General features: G+C 49.5%; 1 protein-coding gene across 2 annotated transcripts; it reads left to right on the forward strand.

Moving 5' to 3' along the window:
- The first annotated feature begins 21 nt into the window (after positions 1–21).
- ADAM9 (ADAM metallopeptidase domain 9) lies at positions 22–20,474 on the forward strand. Of its 2 annotated transcripts, XM_061349694.1 has the most exons (22): positions 22–148; positions 6,440–6,537; positions 7,392–7,456; positions 8,701–8,779; positions 8,883–8,959; positions 9,421–9,610; positions 10,379–10,444; positions 11,076–11,147; positions 11,462–11,631; positions 12,491–12,572; positions 12,874–13,007; positions 13,203–13,374; positions 13,484–13,576; positions 13,738–13,933; positions 14,419–14,524; positions 15,180–15,363; positions 15,938–16,018; positions 16,826–16,931; positions 18,044–18,176; positions 18,625–18,730; positions 18,859–18,986; positions 19,671–20,474. In XM_061349694.1, exons 1-22 carry the CDS (start codon positions 37–39, stop codon positions 19,783–19,785), a joined length of 2,565 nt encoding a protein of 854 aa, XP_061205678.1. In that variant the 5' UTR covers positions 22–36; the 3' UTR covers positions 19,786–20,474. The 2 variants fall into 2 exon arrangements, with proteins under 2 accessions (XP_061205678.1, XP_061205677.1); XM_061349693.1 differs by lacking the exons at positions 18,625–18,730; positions 18,859–18,986; positions 19,671–20,474 and having other exon boundaries at positions 16,826–16,941; positions 18,044–18,173.
- The last annotated feature ends 688 nt before the right edge of the window (positions 20,475–21,162 follow it).

Here is a 21,162-nt window from a genome sequence, read left to right on the forward strand (position 1 = left end):
CAGCCGGGGGTGTGGGGAGGGACGGGGGCTGCGGTGATGCGGACGCGGAGCTCCATGGCTTGGGCCTGGGTTAGGACCTGGGCCCGGGCGGCGCGGAGCTGCCTCTGCCTCCTGCTGCTGGTCGCGCCCGGGCAGCCGGCCCGTGAGGGTGAGTGCGGCGGGGCCTGCTCCGACACCTCCCAACCTCCCCTCGGCCCTTCCGCGCCGGCCTTCGGGCCTCTCCTTCTCCCCTTCCCCTTGGGGCCCCGCCGGCGGGATCCGGTTGCCCCCGGCCCTTCGTCGGGGCTGGTAACTGCGGTCCCGGGGGGGGATCCTCCCCTTGAGTCCGGCACGGGGGTCCGGAGGGCCGCGGTGCTGTGCTGCGGGGCGGGGGGCGAGAGAAGGGGCAGCGGGGCCCTATAGCCGTGGGTCTGGGTCGTTGTGGAGCCAGGGCAGTGCCAGCGAGCAGTGAAGGGACAGCCGGCTCTGTCTGTGGGCTCCTAAGTTGGTGCCGTGCTCTCGGTATGGGCTGTTTATGTATTGAAAGTGTTCCGTTTATGGGCTTTTCTGGTGCCAAATCTGCTGTTATAGCTATGCCATAGGCAGAAACGTCTCCTCTGGTTGTTTTCCCCCTCCTGAAGGGATGTGTTAAACTTGCGTGCTCATCATTAATGCATAGTTTTAGATCAGGCATCCTAAGGGAGGGATCTCGGGATGCATCGCTTATGCTTTATGCTGAGCAACGGTGCTCTTGCATTGGGTATCCCTCCCATGCTGGTGGAGCAGGACAGCGCATTGGGAACTGCCTTGATGGAGCTCTGAGGAGGGAAGGCTTCAATGACCCATCTGCAGCATGCTGGATGCTCATGCTCCTGCTGCTTTGGTCAGTGTTTTGAGGGGTAATGTTCTAGTTCCTACCTGTGAGTGGGAGGAAATGCAGGTCCTTGAGGATGGGCAGTGGTTTTGCTGCCTTTGGAAGTCTCTGACCCAGCTAATTCTGCAGTGAGATCCCTTGGTCTCAGCATGAAGGAGAAGGGGAGAGGAACGAGTCGCCTGCCTCAGTTTATGCAGGGACTCCCAACTTTTGGGTTGGAATGGGAGTGCTTGGGATGCTCCTCACTAAACAGGGATATGAGACAGAAATGGGGTGTGCCCCACAACTATTAATGGAGAATTCCTGCATGAGCATAATCATCCAGGGATGCGTAGCCGCAAGGGATTTGTGTGGTGGAGATCTCCTTTGTGTCCATAGGAGGCTGGATAAACTCATCCAGAAACCGCCTGGCATTGCCCTAGGTAAGGACTGTGGCTTTGCTGCTCATCTCTTCCTTGCTGTTGGGTACCACACACCACCAGGATGGCCTCACTGTGCTTTACAGTTCTTAGTGTCTGTACCCTTGGTTTCAGTGTTTGACTGAGTCCTTGGTTCAGATCATGAAGAGCACAGCTCTGCTTCACCCAACCTGGGATGCTCATTCAGCAGGGTTTGTGGTTGTTTCCTCCAAGTGAAGACTAAAGAGAAGGGAGCTGATGCCGCCCCTTGTAGCGCTCTGCTTTCAGGAGGAAGTTGTAGTTTTTGCTTGTCTTGATTGTTCTCGTTTCTCAGGCTAAAATGAATGATGATAACAAAGAAGCTGATTTGCTCTGTTCTGTGGCTGGGTTTGGGTTGGGTGCTTTCCTTTGGTGGCTGAAGAGCAGCGTTCCCATAACCTCTGCTGCGTGATTCCAGCTGAGACCCACACAGCCCATGGGATGCGGAGGAAATGAGTGGGCTCTGAGGGCAAGGGGCTGCTCTCCATGGGCCAGGCTGTCACGGGTGTGAGATCCACTGGCCTGGGGTGGGGGGGGAGATGAATTGTCTTGCACCACAGAGGGTAACGTGGCTTTGCTCTGTGTCTCCATGAAGAAGGTTCCAAGGTGGTGAGGATGCTGAGACCCACCAGAGCGCAGGAGCCGTAGCTCAGTGTGGAACAGGAGTAGCTGCTGTCTCACAGACACATTAGGCTGGCTTTAGAAGGGGTAGAAGGAATAGAGTCTAGACAGGAAACTCTGACAGCATGGGTCAGGATTCCAGCAGGAGGGAGGTAAGGATTTTCTAGGCAGTATTGCTGTGGAAGAGCACGGTATCCTCATTAACCAAGAGAAACTGCATGACCTGCTCTTGCCAGCTGTAACGTTAAACCAGTATTCCAGGTGAGCACTAAATCAAAGTAGGTGAGTTTGCTTCTCTTGCTGTGACATTTGCTCACCTTTTCCTACCTTCAAAAAGGCCCTGTGACACAAGGAGACCCACTTGATCTGAAGCCTTAACCAGTCCCAGTTGTGTGGGCACACGAGAGAAGGATGTGATAGAAGGACGTAGCTTTGGAAGGACTGGTACAAAGTGTTCTGCTGAGGTGGATTAATCGTCTAAGGGTGAAATAATTGCAAGAGGGGTGCAGGAGCCTGTTAGGAGAGGAAATGAGTGTTAGAGTAGGTTAAACAACAAGTGAATCAGCCCTGCTGTCTGCTAGGGAAGAAAGATTAACCTGGGGAGATGCATGAGCACACAGCACACGTAAACCTTGGTACTGGTGAGGTCTCCCTGCACTGCCCTGTCTTGGTTTGAATCCCCTTTCTGTCTAACTGGGAAGTAGAGCCCAATGTGAATGTCAAAGAAATGGGTTCCATAAGGAAATACCAAGCACTGGTTTTTACTTAAAGCACCAGGGCAATCCATTGGACATCAGGATACTTGTTGGAGATCCTGGGACCCAAGGGTGGCTGTGTAAAGCCTTTGGCAGCTCTTCCAGTGAGCAGCCTGCTGCCTAAATGTCAAATGACTGGTGAGCTGACCTCAGCTATTAATTGTAGCTGATTATAACAGTGGTTAATTTAATGAGTTGGTGTATTTAATGCTTTAGCAACGTGCATCTTTGACTCAGATGCATGTGGCTAATGAGAGGTTAAAATCACTGCTGCTCACTGGGAGGTGAATTGGGGCAGCATCAGAGCGTTTGCTTGTTGTACAGGGTGATGCTCTCCAGTATCACATGTGGGGGATCCAATGGGGTGGTCAGAGCATAGGTGGAGCTGCACAGGCACTGCCTTGTCTCCATGAATCCAACCCTGCTCCGTGTGGGAAGGGCTTTTTGCCCTTCTGCAGCTGAGCCAACGATCTGCTGATGTGTATGGAGATGGGAGATGCAGCTTGACCTCTGCTGCATGTAAACCTTACCTGTGGTGGAATGAATCCTTATCTCAGCATTGGGAGAGCTGGAATGGCCTTGACATGTTCCAGTGGTTTTCAAGCTCATGCATGCCATGGAACATGCACCAAATTCCTGCTGTGGATTTGGGGCGGGAAGGGAAGGTGAGTCACATCTTCCCTGCTGCCTCCAATACTTGGTAATTAAAGTCAGTCTTTAATGGGACAAGATAAATATAGTGGATGTAATTGTGTTTTGCTCCTTGGAAGTACAGTCTCCAGTATTGTTAGACCCAGGAATGAATGATAAGAAGCACATTCATGGTGGGGATGTGAAGTGCAGCTCAGATCAGTTTTGGCCAGTGGCAGGAAGCGCCCAAGTACAAGTCCTGCAGAATCTGTTGCAGACTGCTGTGTTTGAGGACCATGCTTATGGTATTGCTGTGAAGCTTCTCCAAAGAGGTGAAAAAGAAGCCACAAAAAACTGTATAGGAAAAGAGAATGTGAGCATCTTCAGAGCTCTTATGTGGACAGCAGCTGAGTATCCATCCAGGTTGGCTTTTTGCTGTCACTTCTGCCTTTCCTCCTTTAATTCACTGCTGTGAATTAAACCACCTCTACTTTGGCTTGAAATATCCATATGAATTCTTATGGGTAATAAGTCCTGCCTGGCAGGTAGCATTGTTAACAGGGATGTGGTTGCAGGAACGCATCTGCTGATGCCTTCCCATCACACTAGAGCCCAGCGTTTCCCTACAGTGCTGTGGTAGCAGCAAATGGCCTTGTCCTGGTGGGAATTTCGCCTGTGCTAATTGGGTCAGGTCGAATGTGTCTCAATTCCCAGGGTGAGGGAAGGTCTGAATGTGTCAGCCACTGACAGGAGCATTGGGTGCGAGCTGGGACCGGGCTGCTGGCTTAGGGCCTTATCTCTGTGGGTGTTTCTTGGTAGGAGAAAGGCCTGTCCCTTCCTAACCAACCTGTGTGGGGGTGAAGCTTTACAGGGTTGTCTTTTGCATGTTCTCATTTCTGCTTTGTTGCACTTGTCCCTTTCACTGGATTTCTGATTAATGAGCCCAGTGCCCTCTTTGAGGGCTGCTGGTGATGCATGAAACATTGTGTGGGGCAGTCAGCATGGAAAGTGAGGGCTGGTGTGTGTTGATGCCTGCAGGAACGGTGCTGCTGTCCTGGGGGTGCTGCGCTTCCAGCCTGCGAGAACCCCACAGAACAAACCCCTTTGTGCATCAGGGGCTGGGGATCAGTTTGATTGTGTCCTGGAGCATGAGGGAAGGAAGGATGCCAGGAGAGGGAAGGGGTCTGGCAGTTAAAAGCAGAGCTCTTTGCAGTTAAGTCTGAACTTGTAATGTGTGGCTGCTCCTCTCCTGTTGGTTCCATTGGGAAGTGAGGTGGTGCCTTCCTACCCTTACAGTTTAGTTTGTTCATCAAGACCAACACATCCTCCTCCTCCAAGTTGTGCCCACAATGAAGGCCACAATTCCCTACACACTGAGGGTAGTGCAGGGAAGGTGAGACAGCAGCAAACAGGGGCTATTCCATGGTTGAAAGCTGCACTCTTGCCTCCAAGAGGAAGCCTCGCAGTGTTGCACCCTTCCCAGAACTCCCTCCCAGTCCTGCTCATTCCATGGGATGATTCACTCCTTTGTCTCATGCTTCCAAGCTGCTTTCTTGGGAAGCGTGCTCCTTTCCAAGCACCTCAATGGAGCCACCCCTGCTCCTGCAGCCTGTGTCCTGAGAGCCTCCCCAATTCCAGCGTCGCATCCCTGCTCACTGAAGTGCTTCTTGTTGGGAACAAGTGTGGAGCAGCGACGTGCGAGGAGCTCGGGGCTGGCTGTGAGTGGAACGTGTCATTGGGAGTGAGGAATGACAAGGGGCTGTTTGCCTAGTCTGTGCTTCTCACCCAGGGCAGGAAGCAGCCCTTCCCACCATGGTTTTCAGGCCAAGGAGGTGTTGCCATGGGCTTTCTGTAGCCTCTGACCTGTTTTCAGGAAGTTTATCTCGGCTTTAATACCTTTTTCTTCCCAGCAATCACTGTAATGAATGGAGCTTCTGCAGTGATGCTGCTGTGTGACCCCTGAGAAACAGCCTGTGCCTGTGTGGCAAAACTGTTGTGTTCAAAGCAGGCGCACTGCGATGCATCCGTGATCCCCAAATGGATGTGTATGTGATGGGGGAGATGTTGAGAGCCATCTGACTGCTTGGGGGATATCAGTGGGGAGGTGGCTGGTTTTACTAATGCAGGATCTCAGTGCATCAGTATCTCTGAGAGCTTTTGGAGGCTCTCAGCGAGCCCTAATGCATGGTGCTTGTTTCTGGAGGGTGACAAGGAGGATAACTGTTCCATTCCCCCTCCCTCCAGGTCAGAAGCTCAGGCTGCTGTGATGAGCTCACTGATTCCATCGCCAGGAGCTATTAAAACCATTGCTCTCAATGCCGCCTGCAATCCCTGAACCAAGCTCCTGCTTCCCAGGAAGCCAGGCAGTGGCCACAGATGAGAAAAGTCATTGACATGTGCAGTTTATTATGGGTTACACATTGAGACAGTTTCTTGCAGAAACTGCTGCCTTATAAAGGAAACTTGGACCAAACCTGTGTTTGCTTCGGAGCATCTTTCTGGTGGTGCACATGCAAAACATTTAGAAAGTGATCTGCAAATGCTGTGTGGGGCTTGCTTGTTTTAATAAGGTCCTGAAGAGCTCTCTAAGAACATAATGAGTAGCACTGGCCTCATGTCAGGCTTTGGCTATGATGGACAAGGGTGGGCTGGTTCTGCAGCCTCCCAGCACAGGATGCCTGGTTTGACAGCATCTTTCTGTGTGTCCTTGAGCAAGTTCTCTGTGCTGACCTGCTTTGGTAAATGCTCTGATTCCTGCTGATGGCAAGTGATGGTGGGTGCTAGGGACACTTGGGAGACAGTAACTGGAATGTGAGGCTTTCACTTTGAAAAGTGAATTTACAAGGCAGTCTGAGCATCCTTTGCTCTGAGGTTTGCTCTGCGAGCATCAAGGTCTGTGGCTTTTTCTGTTTGGGTCTGAATCCCAGACTGGTTTGGGTTGAAAGGAGCTTAAAGCTCCTCCAGCTCCACCCCCTGCCATGGGCAGGGACCCCTTCCACTGGAGCAGCTTGCTCCAAGCCCCTGTGTCCAACCTGGCCTTGAGCACTGCCAGGGATGGGGCAGCCACAGCTTCTCTGGTCATTTTCTTCCTTGTGCCTTGCCCTCCTTGTTTCTGCAGCCAGTGTTTCCCTTCTGCTTTCCAGGTTTCCAGCAGGTTTCTCTGTTGTCTTCCTATGAAGTTGTAATCCCACAGAGGTTAGGAAGAGAACGGCGAGAGGCTTTCAACGTCTCCTCTGTACAGGTACCTTAAAAATGCCTTCAGTTTAGCATCTACATCCTCACGTGTGTCCCCCCCAAAAAAACTGATCTGAATTCCCACAAAACCCTGTTGGGCTCATCTAGCAGCAAACAAGTCTATCCTTACAAAAGGACACGTCAGGACCCTGGTTGCTGTGTGCAGCTTTTGGCTAACACAAGCCTGTGGGGGTCCTGGCTCACTGCAAATGTTCAGCAATAGAACTGTGCTGTCCTTTTCCAGCTGTAACTAAGAGGTTTTTCTATGGAAGTCTTAAAAACAAGGAGTGAGAAAACCACAAAGCTATTTTGGAACAGCTTCTTCCTTCATGTGACTTTTCCCCAGTTACACAGGAAGCGATGCCAGGTTCCAGAGGTAGGGATAATAAAATAGGTTTCAGGCTCACCCACATGTGGCTTTTCCGTGTTTGGGTGCAATTAACTCAGTACCTAGCAGTCCTAGTGTATGGTCCTTTTGTGTGCTGGATATCAGGAGAGACAAGGGACCAGCACTGTGGTGACAGCAGGAGCCAGGGATTTATAATGATGTCTCTTCCTTGCACCTTTTTCTCCTTGGAAGCCCACTTCAAATGGGAGACCTGAACCTGCATGTTCTTGACTGAGATATTTGAAAGGAGTCTCTATAACCCTGAATTTAATAGCTGCATCTCCAGCAACTGCAGCTGTATTTAAGATCAGCATCACAGCCTGGCCTTGAGCTACAGAAGGTGACAGTGGTGCTCTGAATGCTGTGGTGGTGGTAATGGAGCTCACAGGGTGTTTTCTGCCAAGCTTTTTCTGATCTCAAAGAACATTTTCCTCATTAACATGAGTAAAATGCAACTGTTGTTTTCTACACAGGACAAGGTGTCCTATGCTGTTGAGATAGAGGGCAAAGAATACACGCTTCATCTAGAAAAGAACAAGTAAGTGATGAGTTCCTTTTCTGCAGGTATTAAACTCCATCTGTGTGTCTGCGTTTCGAGCTGGCAGGTAGCACGCCCTGACCCTTGAGGCTCTTTGAGGAGTACAGTTCCACACCAGCTCTGTGAAAGCAGATTGAGTCCCACAGCCTCGGCTCTCAGCCAGGAACTGTGTGGAACTCCTGAGCCCTGGTGATCCCATTCGCTGGAGGAAGCTGCCGTTTACTCAGAGGGATGTGGGGAATGGGGGGGGATGGACTCTCCATTCACATCTAAAGAGAAACAAACAGAGCTGGATTGCAAGTCAATATTTTCACTTTCTTATGGGGTTTGTTTATTGTTTCAGGGCTCTCATTTTTCCTGTCTCAGTAGCACACGGATACTACATGAGGAAGCTGACTGTATCTGAGGCCACAATACCCGTAACTCACAGACAATATAGATGTTGTCTGCCTTGAGTTTAGTTTACTAGGGCTACTTGCAGCACTGGCAAGTTAGAATCATAGAATCAGAATAGTTAGGGTTGGAAAGGACCTTAAGATCATCCAGTTCCAACCCCCTGCCGTGGGCAGGGACACCTCACACTAAACCATGGCACCCAAGGCTTCGTCCAGCCTGGCCCTGAACCCTGCCAGGGATGGAGCATTCACAACCTCCCTGGGCAACCCGTTCCAGTGCCTCAGCACCCTAACAGGAAAGAATTTCCTCCTTAGATCCAATCTAAGTTCCCTTTTATCAGGCTCTTAAAGAGCTCTGTCTTCAAACTGTCAAAAGACACGGAACTGTTTCACTGCACAAGCCCTTGGGGATCTGCAGCTGCCACTTGCCAAGCCCCTGACCTCAGAGACATGGGAATTCAGTGGGTTCACCACTACAGACCAGCACACTTCATCGTGGGAGACTTTCCCAATGCACTTCCTTCCGGAAGTGGGGAGGAGAAGTCAGACACAGGATGCTGAGGGCTGTGAATATTTCTTTTCCTGTATGAAATTAGCACAGTTTAATGGGTTCTGATGCTTGTTTTGCACAGCTGGAGTGAGGTGGTTGATTGGATTTCATTAAGGGTTCCAGCATTCTGATAGCTTGCATTTTGCTGTGGAAATTCCCGTTTTCTTTGTTATTTTTGGAGGGGTTTCCTTTTCAATGTCTCCTTATTTAACTGCTATTTGGGATGCTTTTGACAGGATCATCTTGCTAGAGTCATTCCATGCAATTCCTCCAGTATTCCTTCTCCCCTTTCCTTACAGAGAACTGCTGCCCAAAGATTTCACCGTTTATACCTATAACAAGGAGGGAAAGTTGCAATCTGAGCATCCAGATGTCCAGGTAGGGTTTCTTTCTTTTTGTACCCTTACCAAAGGTGACTTGAACCAACCTGGAATCATGTATTACAAGATGAAATATATGTTTTCCTTGTTTTCCCTTGTAGGATCACTGCCATTATCAGGGATACGTGGAGGGGAGCCTGGATTCTATGGTCGCTCTCAGCACTTGCTCGGGGCTCAGGTAGCACAACTCCTGTTTTGTGTCTCAGCTGCCACCTGAGTCTTGTATCTGCTGAGCTTGAAACAAAGCTCTTGCTCTGTTTTGAGCTGGGGTTCAGCAGTGGGTGCCTTTGGGCAGCTTCTCTGCCCCAACACCATTTCAACTGGTATTTGCAATGCCATTGAGTAAGTTGGTTGATGGCAGTTGAATCAGTTGCTCTGTGACACAAAGTTGGCTTGTTCTGATCTGTGTAGATGATCACTTCAAAGAGCTGTGCACAGTGCAGGACTGGAGCAGGGAACACCAGTGTGTTCCCATTTGACTGCTCTCAGGCCTGAAATGAAGCCTACTGGTTTGCCAGGACTGAGATATAGACATGCCTTTAGATACCAAAGAATAACTGTTCTTGTGTTTTACTGTAAGAATCTGGGTGAATAGCCTCTGTGCTTAACGAGGATTTCTCATCCACTGTTACATTTTAGGGGCATGGTGATGATGGGGAACATCACCTATGGGATTGAGCCCATGGATTCCTCTTCTGGCTCTGAGCATATTTTATATCGATTGGATAACGTGAAGAAAGAGCCCACAATGTGTGGAGTAACTGCTGAAGACCACGACAGTGAGCACAGGGAGGAAGATCACCATCCCAGCATGACTCAGCTGCTGCGAGTAAGTGCTGCACTGTTTTCTCCACAGTAATGAGTTCTGGAGTGTTCACCTCAGAGTATGGAAGCAGCTTATCGGATTTCCTGGGGCTTAGCACATACCTAAAGGCTTCTGATTGAGGCCTTCCTACGCTGCTGGGAAACTCAGTTGCTTCAACAAAGCAGTTGCAGTTTCTTTCTCCATCTGCCTACAGCAGCGAGAGGCGAGTGGCTGCTTGCATTATTCACAGGCAGAGCTTTGTGGGGCTTTTAAGGGCAGGAACACTGCCCTCATTGGAGAGGCTCATTAACAAAGTATTGCATCGGGAGCCAGGAGAATATTATGGTGTTTATTCCATTCTCCTAATCATCAGGAGAACAGTTTGGTGTGGAGGTCCCTGTGTTGTTTAAAGCCTGCCTGCACAGGAACACGATTGTGGTAGAAGGTTGAGTATGAAAACCATCACGTTTCACTTCAAGGTTGTTGGCATTTGCTTGTTAGTGTCTTCCAGCTGCTTTCTTCCCAAAGAAACCTGTGTGGAAAGGAAAAAGATCCCTTGCTTTTGAGACAGGAAATCTTTGTGCTGCTAAAGTTGAAGGTGAAACACTTGCAGAGAAGCTGTCATTGTGTTGGCTTCCACCTCATGGCTCTGGTTACAGTCTTGGCACGCTGTGCTTTGGGTGTGCCTCAAGCCACCCTCTGGATCACGTGAAGTTTGATGATGTCAGGGTTATGTTTTTGGTTTGCACTTGAATTCCTAACACTGAAGCTGTTGCAAACTCTTCTCCCCAGACAAAGAGAGCAGTCCTACATCAAACCAGATACGTGGAGCTCTTCATAGTTGTGGATAAAGAAAAGGTAAAGCTCATGTGTTGTTCCCCCTTCCTTCTTCCCAAGGGCTGGCTTGAAAACCCCTCAGTCTTCATTACTGCCAAATGGATCGTGGAAAGACACTGACACTGTAGCCAAGGTTATGCACATGCACTAACCTAAATCTTGAGTATCAGCGTGCTCCCTGCAGTAGTCTTCAGGAAAAGAGTGAACTGTCAGACATGGAGAGCTTCTATCAGCAAGGAATTTCAGAGTGTAAGGAAAACACGTGGCAGCACCTGCCTTTGCTGCCTTCTCTTCCCTATTGACATGTTGAGCAATAGCAATGAAGATGCTGCTGTCTTGATTAGCATAGAAGCACAGAATACTTAGGGTTGGAAAGGACCTTAAGGTCATCCAGTTCCAACCCCCTGCCATGGGCAGGGACACTGCACACTAAACCATGTTGCCCAAGCCTCTGTCCAACCTGGCCTTAAACACTGCCAGGGATGGAACATTCACTTCTTTGGGCAACCTGTGCCAGTGCCTCACCACCCTTGGCAGGATGTTTGAGCAAGGCCAGGGTGGTTTCCATGTTAACTAGTCTTTAAATGCTTCGTTCCATTCCAACTTCTGTCTTTATCTCTTCTCTTCATGACCAAGTTTCTTTGTCTTGCAGTTTGAAGACTTTGGGAAGAGTGAAACAGAAGTAAGAGAACACATGGTGCAACTGGCAAACTTCCTTGACAGTGTAAGTTAAAGCTGGGTTAAGTGATGCTGTGTGCGGTAGCCCTGCACTTCTGCTTCCTTCTGTCAGCTTTGACCTTAGAGTGTTCTGATACTGCTTTGGTGAGGATGAAAGAGGGGGTTTTGTCAAGCCAGGAGCTAGAGCTGTTCCCTCAGCTGTGATGTTGGAGCCTGAGTGTGGTGCTAAAGCAGCACCACAGTGGAAACCCAACCATGGTGTTCCAAACCAGCAAACCCAACCAGAAGAAGACGATTCTTGCAGTAAGCGATAGAACACCAGACACTGCTCTTACATTTCTCCGTGTCTCCCTTCCCCAGATGTACATCATGCTGAACATCCGTGTTGTACTGGTGGGTTTAGAGATCTGGAAGTATGAAAACATCATCAGCACGGATGGAGGAGCTGGTGATGTGCTGGCAAACTTTGTGCAGTGGCGAGAGAAGAACCTTGTTTTGCGCCGGAGACATGACAGTGCCCAGTTTGTCCTGTGAGTGGCAGTTCCTTCCCTCTCACTCCCAAGAAGCTCCTTCTCTTCCTGCCTGCTCAGCTGTAGTGTGCTAGCAAAAGTAGCTGCTGTATTTCAGCAGAGAATCAGTGTAGTCTGCTGTGGTGTAGCTACTTGGTAAAGCTTCCCAAATCAGTGTTAAGTGCTTTTCAGAAGGCTTCTGTGGTCCTTGAATTCAATGTCCTCCCTGAGTGTTATCTTTTTGGCTTGTCTCAAATGGCCTGCAGTGTTGTGTGTTGCATTGTGTAAAGCTTCCGCTCAGATAATCCTTTATTAGGTTGTACACTGGTTTGTCTTGTCATCTAGGGCTGCTTCCACTTGAAAATGGGCAGAAACCTGATGCAGAGCACTGCATTTTAATGGAGAGAAGGTTGTTCCTGCAGCTGGTGCCCAGAAGCTGGCTGCATGGTTTGAGCTTTGAGAACATTGATCTGTCTGTACTGCCTTAAGCTAGCACAGGGCTTCCTATCCTGTTGTCTCTGCTCTTCCAGGGCATGTGCCCCTGTGCACTTCCTGCTCTGTAGATAGCGTGGCCTTTAGGAAGTCACTGCTCAAAGCAGGCAAAGGGCAGAGGGAAGATGCTTCCCCCCGTGTAGAAACAAGTTAAGAGAGTAATGAGGAGGAAGCTGACAAGGAAAGGAATCAGTGGAGTTTGGCAGTAATAGAAAGGCAGGGAACAGCCAAGGAAAACAAATGATTTTAAGGGTGGACCATTCAGCTCTTCATATTTCGAGGGAAGATGCCAACTTTTTCTGCAAACTGTTGTCTGAATTCAAAAGCATAAAGAGCCATGAAGCTGAACTGGCACATTCATGCCCCTTTTCTCTCCCCGTTCCTGCAGGAAGAAGGGGTTCGGTGGCACAGCTGGAATGGCCTACGTGGGAACAGTGTGCTCCAAGAGCCACGCAGGAGGCATTAACGTGGTGAGACATCTGTAGTGACATGTGAATGTGATTGTGATAAGAGTTTTGCACTTCAGAGTCTTTTAACAACAAAGCTGAAGTGGTTACTGGGGAGTTTTATGTAGTCCTCAGCTGTTTCTGGCACTTTCCTGTTATCTTTTGCATCCTTTGCTCAGCTTTCCTTCTCAGTGTGCAGCACTCACGAATGTAGGACAGGGCTTCTCTGCTGATATAGACCGAATGACACAAGTGTCTTTTTTGGCACACAAGTAATCTCCGTACAAGCTGCCTGCTCATTTCCTTCTGCTTTACTGTTGTGCAGTTTGGAAGGATCAGTATACAGATGTTTGCATCAATTATGGCTCATGAGCTGGGACATAACCTGGGGATGAACCACGATGATGAACGCGTCTGTCACTGTGGAGCAAGCAGTTGCATCATGAACTCTGGAGCATCGTAAGTACCTGATGGAAACACCCCTCCCCATGTGCTGAGTTCTTGCAGGTTGCTTTTGACTTCAAAGTACTCTTGCAAAGAGTCACATTGTGCTTGCAGCTCATGGGGAAAGCCAATGTTACCCTTGTTCTACAGAGCAAGGGAGCACTTATGGGTTGGCTCAGTGTAGAGATAAGTGCATGTGCCCTGTTGCAGGGGATCGAGGAACTTCAGCAGCTGCAGTGCAGAAGACTTTGAGAAGCTGACTCTCAACAAAGGGGGAAGCTGCCTGCTCAACGTTCCCAAGCCTGATGAAACCTACAGTGTCCCGTACTGTGGGAACAAGCTGGTGGATGCTGGGGAGGAGTGTGATTGTGGCTCACCAAAGGTTGGTAACCTGTGCCTCCTACAGATACTGCCAGGGCTTCCCTTGCTGGAAAGGGGCTCTGTGTGGTGGAGGATGATGTTTCCTGATGCTCACTGCACTTTGCTCTCAGGAATGTGAAAGTGATCCTTGCTGTGAGCCGGGCACTTGCAGGCTCCGATCCGGTGCCGTGTGTGCTTATGGTGACTGCTGTAAGAACTGCCAGGTAAGAGGCTCAGCCGTGGTCCTGGGAAGTGCTCAGTGCTTGGGAAGAGGAGAGCATTGGCCTCACTGGGGCATCCAAGAGGGAATTGTTGTGTGGGTGCACAGCACTGAGCTAAGATTTCTGTTTTCTGATGCCGTTTCCTCTTCCTCCTTTCTCTTTAGCTCCTTCCTGGAGGAACCGAGTGTCGGGCGAGTAGCAACGAGTGTGACCTCCCAGAGTACTGCAATGGCACGTCCCAGTTCTGCCAGCCAGACTTCACTGTGCAGAACGGGCACCCCTGCCACAATGAGGAAGCTTATTGCTACAACGGGGTCTGCCAGTACTATGATGCACAGTGCCAGGATATCTTTGGCTCCAGTAAGGAAGAACACAGTGTTACAGGAGATGTAGCTAAAAGAATACACTAAGTTGATTAAACTACTTGTTTTCCTTGAAGACCAGCTAGCTTTGGCAAAGGGTTTGAAATAGTGGCATTTATGGCTTAGTCTTCATACATGATTCCTTTGTTACGTTTAACACCGTGCTGGTGATTGAAGTAGTAGTTTTCTTGCTCTAATCCCTCCTAGAGCAATGTATAGGGCTGTAAAGAAGACAAAGTACCTAAGTTTGATATTTTGGTAAAGAACTATCAAATGGTATAATTGACTCAATGTTAAGTGACTGTTTGTCTCTTGGAGCCTTGTAGTGCTGACATTTTCACCTCTTTATTGTCTTGATCAGGTTCTTAAGCTGTCTGCTGTGTGGAAATCACATGTAGCAGCATAATTACTTTGGGTAAAAGAGACATGATGATAGGAGATGTTCCTGTCCCTGTGTAACTTGGTTCCTCTCTCTGCTTGCAGAAGCCAAAGCAGCCCCCAACATCTGTTTTGCTGAAGTGAACTCCAAGGGTGACAGATTTGGCAACTGTGGTTTCCATGGTCATGACTACAAGAAATGTTCCAGCTGGTGAGTTGAGCCCAGTGCATCAACAGGTTCCTCACTGCATCACTGAGAACCCTTATTTGCGTGCTGCAGTATCAGTTTGAGGTGTTCTAGCAGGTGCACTGGGGAGAGACGTGTTACCCCATCATCTAACCTTGCAGACATGTGTGCATCGATCTGAAACCACAGTGAGAGAGCTCAGACGTGCGTTACCCTCATTTCTGAAGCTGTTATTAGCACTTCAGAGCCTCCACACTTTGGCTTTGCTCACCTCTGGTTTAAATTGTCTACCCTTGACTCTTGCACGTAGGAGTTGCAGGGAGTTTGCTCTGTTTGCTCTGTAGCTGGGTTTGAAGCTTTTGGGCTGGTGCTGTGGTTTCCCGTGTGTGTGTTCTGTAGCCTCAGGGGATCCATGCATCAGATGTGGGGCTTCACATCTCCTGTATGATTGTTCTTACCCAAAGCTGTTCATGTACAGAGAAAGGATCCCATCAGCAAGAAGGGATAAACCCATACTCCTGCAGCCCTGAAACGAGGCCCAGCTCAGTTGTGTTTGGCCTCAATGTGATTTTCAAGTAGTGTCTTCCAGTAGGAAGAAAACATCATCTCAACTGCTTGATGCTCTTCCTCTAGGCCCAGATTGAAGTGTTACTGCACTATTGCTGTGTTGATGTTGTAGGAATGCCATGTGTGGGAAGCTGCAATGTGAAAACGTGAAAACCATGCCTGTGTTTGGAATCAAGCCTGCCATTATCCAGACTCCCATTCGAGACACCACGTGCTGGGGTGTGGATTTCCAGCTAGGCTCCGACGTCCCGGACCCAGGAATGGTGAATGAAGGCACCAAATGTGGTAATGGGAAGGTAAATGAACAGTGAAAAAGGGGTTTCTTACTGTAGTCATTCAGGGGGTTTCATGTGAATGCAGTTTTCAACTGTGTTGGTTTGGGAGTATTCCTGGCCCTTAACTTCTTGATGCTTGGACTCAATGCAAAGCTGAGTGAGCCCCTCGCTTCCCAGCACTGCACTGTGTGTGCATGGGGAATGGAATGAGCAGAAATGAAGTCTGAGAGCCAAAATCTTTGCTCTGTGAGAGGGAAGAGCAAGTGCACACAAATGCCTTCAGGAGGACTTTCAATTCAAATCCGACTGCTCTGAAAAGCCTTGAGGCTTAGCCCCAGCACAGGAATGTGCATTCCACATCTCACTGAGCACAACTTAATTGCTGTTCCTTTACATTCAGGCCAGAGACAAAAGACCCCAGCGGCAGCTCAAACCCCATGCTGAGAAGCCTTTTGTAGTACAGGGCTGTTTGTGGAGTTGGGCTTTAGCAGGGAGTAGCCTGAGGCTGAGCACAGGGTGGTTGATGGAGCACGGAGAGGGGGGATGATGAGGGGCAGGTCAGTGAGATGCTGCCTTGCTTCATCTGTGCACACAGATCTGCAGACACTTCCAGTGTGTGAGTGCCTCTGTTCTCAACTACGACTGTGACGTGGAGAAGCAGTGCCATGGACATGGGGTAAGTAGAGCAGGAGCCTCTGTGCCTGTTGGAATCCACTGGTGAAGGTAAAGCCTGTGGCTTTTCCTGTTACTGACTGGGTCTCCCCATGAGGGTCTCATGTTACAAGAACACGAGGTTCTTGATCAATAGTGTCCATATCCTGGTCTTTTTTGGCCCTTGGAAGTCTTGCTGTTCTCTCTTTAAGGCTGCAACTGATGTGAGAGAAAGTAATTGTGATGATACATGCAGGGGTTCTTGAGGGTGGGTTTTGCTGTCAAAAGCTGCTTTTTGGTACTGTTCATGGCAAAAGTGCCTTTTAACAGCAAAAGTTGGACCAAACTGGGGTAAGCTGAGCCAGGTTTTAAATGGTGGATGGGAACTCGAGTGTTCTGGTTTGTTTCCCTATAAAACACTCTATAAAATGTCTCTGGGGGAGAGAACCTGTAACAGTAATGAAAAAACCCGTGACAAAAGCTCTTCAGATGGCATTTTTCTGCCAGGCAAGATTTCCCAGTTCCAGTGTTAGGAATGTGACTTGGAACTCTGCATCTCCCCAACAAAAGAACACAAAAAGGGAAAGCCAAGGTCTTTAAGCCATTGGGATGCAGCTCATCTTTGGAAGCTCATCCTGCCCAATGCAGTCATGTGCAAGCATGAGATGTCTGGCCAAGGGGCTGTGTGGGGTTGATGTGGGTTAACGTTCTCCAGCCTGAGCGCTGTGGGATGGGTAGAGCAGATGGTTGTGGTTCCTGCATGCTCTTTAACCAGGTGGAAAATGGGCTTCCTCCATAGCCTTACTGTGGTGTTTGTGCTGTTTGAATGCAGGTGTGCAATAACAACAGGAACTGTCACTGTGAACCAGGCTGGGCCCCTCCTTACTGCGACGTGAAAGGCTACGGTGGGAGCGTGGACAGTGGGCCGCCCTACAGTGGCAAGTGAAGGTCGTGGCTGCTCTGGGGCCGTGGCCCTGCCTGCTGTGGGGCTGAGCACAGGGCTCCCCACGGCTCCAGAGCGATGCCTCGGTGGTTGCCTCTTCCCTGGGTGTCACCTGCAAACGGTTCTAGTTGAGGTGGTGGGCTCAAGGGCTTGTGCTTCTGCTCTAGGATGCTGGGGGTGTGGAAAGGAACCAGGCTGGTTTCATTGCCCCTGGGTGATTTCGGACACATTGGAATCAAGGTCCTCTTGGACTTCCCTGTTTCCAAGCAGGAAATTGTAGCCCTTTCCATTCTTAGATCCAAACAAAAGTTGAGATTTCACTGGGGATATGGGTTCCAAATGCATGGCTTTGACTCTGCATCTCCATAAGGATGCGCTGCTTCTAGCAGTGGTGGCAGAGATGAGTAGCTGCCCTGTTCTGGTGCCTGCAGATGGTTGCATGTGCACTCATGTGGCAGAGGTGGGCTGGGGCAATGCTGGTTGGGAAGTCACTGTTTTACTAGTGTTTGTTATTTGAGTGCAGACAGCATGCTTACAACATGTAGTAAATACATACATAGTCCCTGCCCCAACCAGCTTAAGGTATTGAAGAGAGGTGGAGGGAAAAGACACTGTGGTGGTGCAATAACAGGCTGGAGAATCACAGTGGAGCAAGGACAGATGCCTCGAGACATCAGACAACAAAAGGGAAAGGTCTTTTAGTACAGCCTTGTTAAGAACCTGACTTCTTTGCCTATGGCAAGCAATAGTAGGAGAAGAGGAAGATTTAGGATCAGCCCAAAAGGCAGAAGTTCTCTTTCTCTCAGTTGATCTTCACAGTAATGTAGTGGAAGAAAAATGAGGTATTGATCTAGTAATTCAATGTGCTGGGCTAGCCCAGGGTAGTGGAGCATGTAGAGTTCTATCACCTCTGACCAGATGTGAGGAGATAATCAGAAACTAATACACTTGGGCATAGATCTTGCAGTGTTCTTAGAGTCTTTAGCTTTTGCTTCTATGACAAATGGGAGTTGGAGAACAAATGGGACCAAATGCAGCCGCAGCGGGCCCAGCTACGATGCTGTGTAATTCTTTATCCCTCTGTTGCTTTGTCCCCTCCCCACAAAGACTCCTCGCTGAGGAATGGGCTCCTGGTGTTTTTCTTCCTGGTCCTCCCACTCCTTGTGGCTGCTGCTCTGGCGTTTGTGAAGCGAGACAGGCTGAAGCGGTGGTGTCGAGGAGCGATGTCGCGCTGCCACGTGTACGTACATCTCCCTCTCTCCTTCTCCTCTGCCCTGTTGCAGTAGTCCGTGGGTGCTTGCTCCAGGCATGTTCCAGTCCTGGGATGTCAGGCAGAGGCCCCCACATCAAATGATGCCTGTAGTCCTGGACAGTGACAGAAGAGACAATCCATCTTAAATTGAGGGAGCAGAGAACTTTCTTTTTGCCTTTAAGTTACCCATTGGTGATGGGGTTTGTATTGTTGGGTCCCATCTTTAATAGAAGGTGGGCAAATGACTCTGTAATGGTCCTAAACAGAGAAAGGGCTATGTTGTTCATCAGATTTGCTGCAAGTATCTTCCTGACATCTGATACGTGCTGACATGGTATAAACCCATCCAGCAGGTTCACTGTGCTTGGCTTCATGGACTTCAGAGTCATTCTGTCAGGGTTACATGCTCACACACTCCACACTGGTTGGGTTTTAGGTCACGTCCATCACCACCTCCTAGGACAGAAGCTGAGCCAAGAGGGCACCAGCACCACCAAGGCTTCTCGCATGGCATGCCCTATGCACCGAGGGGTGCCCCTATGGTAGGAACAATCTCCTCTTTGTCACTTTTCCCCCCATAGGAAGTGTCTTAAATGTCCCTTAACTGATGGAACAAGTGTTTCAATTCCCTATGCGCAGGTTTGTGAATGTTCTTGTGTTTTCTTCATAGGCTATGGAGCCAAACACCTTTCCTGTCCCATCTTACCCAGTTAACCAGCACCCTCAACAGGCTTACCACCAGTCTTACTACCCACCTCTGCAGTACCAGGCCCCACAGGCACAGAAGCTGCCGACAAGGTTGGCTGAGTTATTGCACATAACTACTGCTGTTTGCACTGATGTGTATATACTGTCATTGTCTTCATCTCTGTAAGCACTGGGGTGTTTCATCACGTTCTGTACACACACAGGACTGACCTTTGATTGCAAGAAGCTTCTCCTTCATTTCACACTGTGGAGCTACAGTGCTATTACCCACAGCATTCATTTCACACCCTGTCACAGCTACATTTTGATTAACAGGATTCAGAATGCTTTTGTGGGGCCAGATGAGCCCCGTGTACAGGGGAATAAAACACCTCTCAAAATACCTGGTTTAAAAAGGGATCGCTCAGGAATCTGTCGTTCTGCTGATGGGGGAGTGTTATTGCTCAGTCCAGGATCATTGCTCAGGAACTTTGAGCAGAAAGTTTTCCTTTCCTTCTCATTTTACTTCTAAGATGTAATGCCTGTGCTGGAAACCATGCGTATCCAGAAGGGGCAGGGGATGGAGCTTGTGTTGGGGGGAAACTTGTGGGGTCTGTGGGAAGGATGCTGTGTTCAACCCTGGGTTCAGGCACTGGAAAGCAGCATCTGACCGCAGCCCGTTTGAGATGGGGCTTCAGCTGGAAGCTGAGGTTGTGGCCGTGCAGTGCAGTGCAGGCAGGGGTGAGTGATGGGGCAGTCAGTGGGGCTCACCATGGCTCCTGTGTCCTCTTGCAGGCCCCCACCTCCGCAGCAGCAGTGTGCACCTCAGGGACCGCCTCCATCACAGCACCGGTGCTTACCTCAGGGACAGTACTTCCCTTCTCGACCTGCACCTTTGCCTCCCAAATAGCTTTTGGCTTCTGTGGGGCCTTGACAAGAGCTGACCTGGTCACTGAGAGCTCAGATTGCAGTTAACCCTTCGGGCATGGAAGTGGCCCTCGAGCCTCCCCGCTGCGGCCTGGGATGAGGCGGATGAGATACAGCACCGAGGAATGTAACACTTTAAATACCTCTACCAAAGCTCCAGGGACTGACAACACCGAGCCCCCATTCCCAGCTTTGGGAATGGTGTTGGGCTGGAAGCTCGGGCACTGCTGGAGCTCAGCACTTGGGAGCTGCTTTGGGATCCCCAGGATGCGCCCGGATGCGGGAGTGGTGTGGGATGTGCAGTGAGGAGCTGAAGTGACCCCGTTACCCTGCTCAAAGCAAGGAGGATCAGGCCAGTTAACTGCAAATCACTTTGCAAGGACTGGAAGGCATTGTCCACTCACACAACGACGGCACAGGGGGTAATAAGGTGTCAGTGTACTCTTTCAGAGGAAGATAAATGTATTGTGCACATGTTTATGCATGTATATATGTGTATTGATGTGTAATAATGCACTTAAATCCTTTCATGCTGACTGACACTAAGCTGTGCTGTAGGAGCACTAAATTTAACGGTTTAAAATGAGGAATGATGAGTTGCTAAATGAGAATCCTGTACTAACGTCCACTAACACCCCCCTATTGGGGTAGTGAAAATCAAGGTACGAAAAGGCACGGCCCCATTGTGGTTGGAGGAAGTGGGGTGCTCTCAGCTTTGAAGGAGAGATCAGGTCAGGGTGATGCTGCTGTGCATGGGTCACAATGGGACCGGGGTGCCCAAACTTGCTAGAATTAAGTACTGAAAAGAGCTTGGCTTTTTCCCTTTGTGCTGGCCACTGAGTGCAAACTCGGCCTTTAAATTCCCCCTAATATTGCCAAAAATGAAACCTGTTCCTCTGTATATACATCCATGTATACAATAACAATGTGTATATAGTGTTTGCAGTAATAAAATACTTGAACTCCTGTGGTTTCCCATAAACATAGACTAAGGTTTATAACGCTATTACAATCTGTAGACCATTACCTAGGCTAGCACCGGATGGGGGTCCTCTGTTCCATGTACTCACTTCCCACTTTTCTGCTGTATCCTGCTCCCTGGGGGCTGTCTGTCCAAACCGGCTTCAGGATGGGGACAGGAGAAGGGAATCCAGGATGGACAGAGATGTATGGACTGTATCCGAAGCTGCATCCACTCCAACTGTGCTGAAAACGGTGCCTTTTAACCCATGAGGAGTTTTTATACTGGCCGCAGCATGGGGCAGGGTGATGCAAGGGCAAGGAACCGGCTCCCGTGGGATGCTGCTGCTGACTCCTGTTGTGTGCCTGTCCCCTGCGCATCCCGGTACCCAAGGGCTGC

Source organism: Neopsephotus bourkii, unplaced genomic scaffold (assembly GCF_033783945.1).
Source record: "Neopsephotus bourkii isolate Nb327-2 ecotype Australia unplaced genomic scaffold, CSIRO-AGI_Nbou_v1 NB_457, whole genome shotgun sequence".
Taxonomy (NCBI): Eukaryota; Metazoa; Chordata; class Aves; order Psittaciformes; family Psittacidae; genus Neopsephotus; species Neopsephotus bourkii.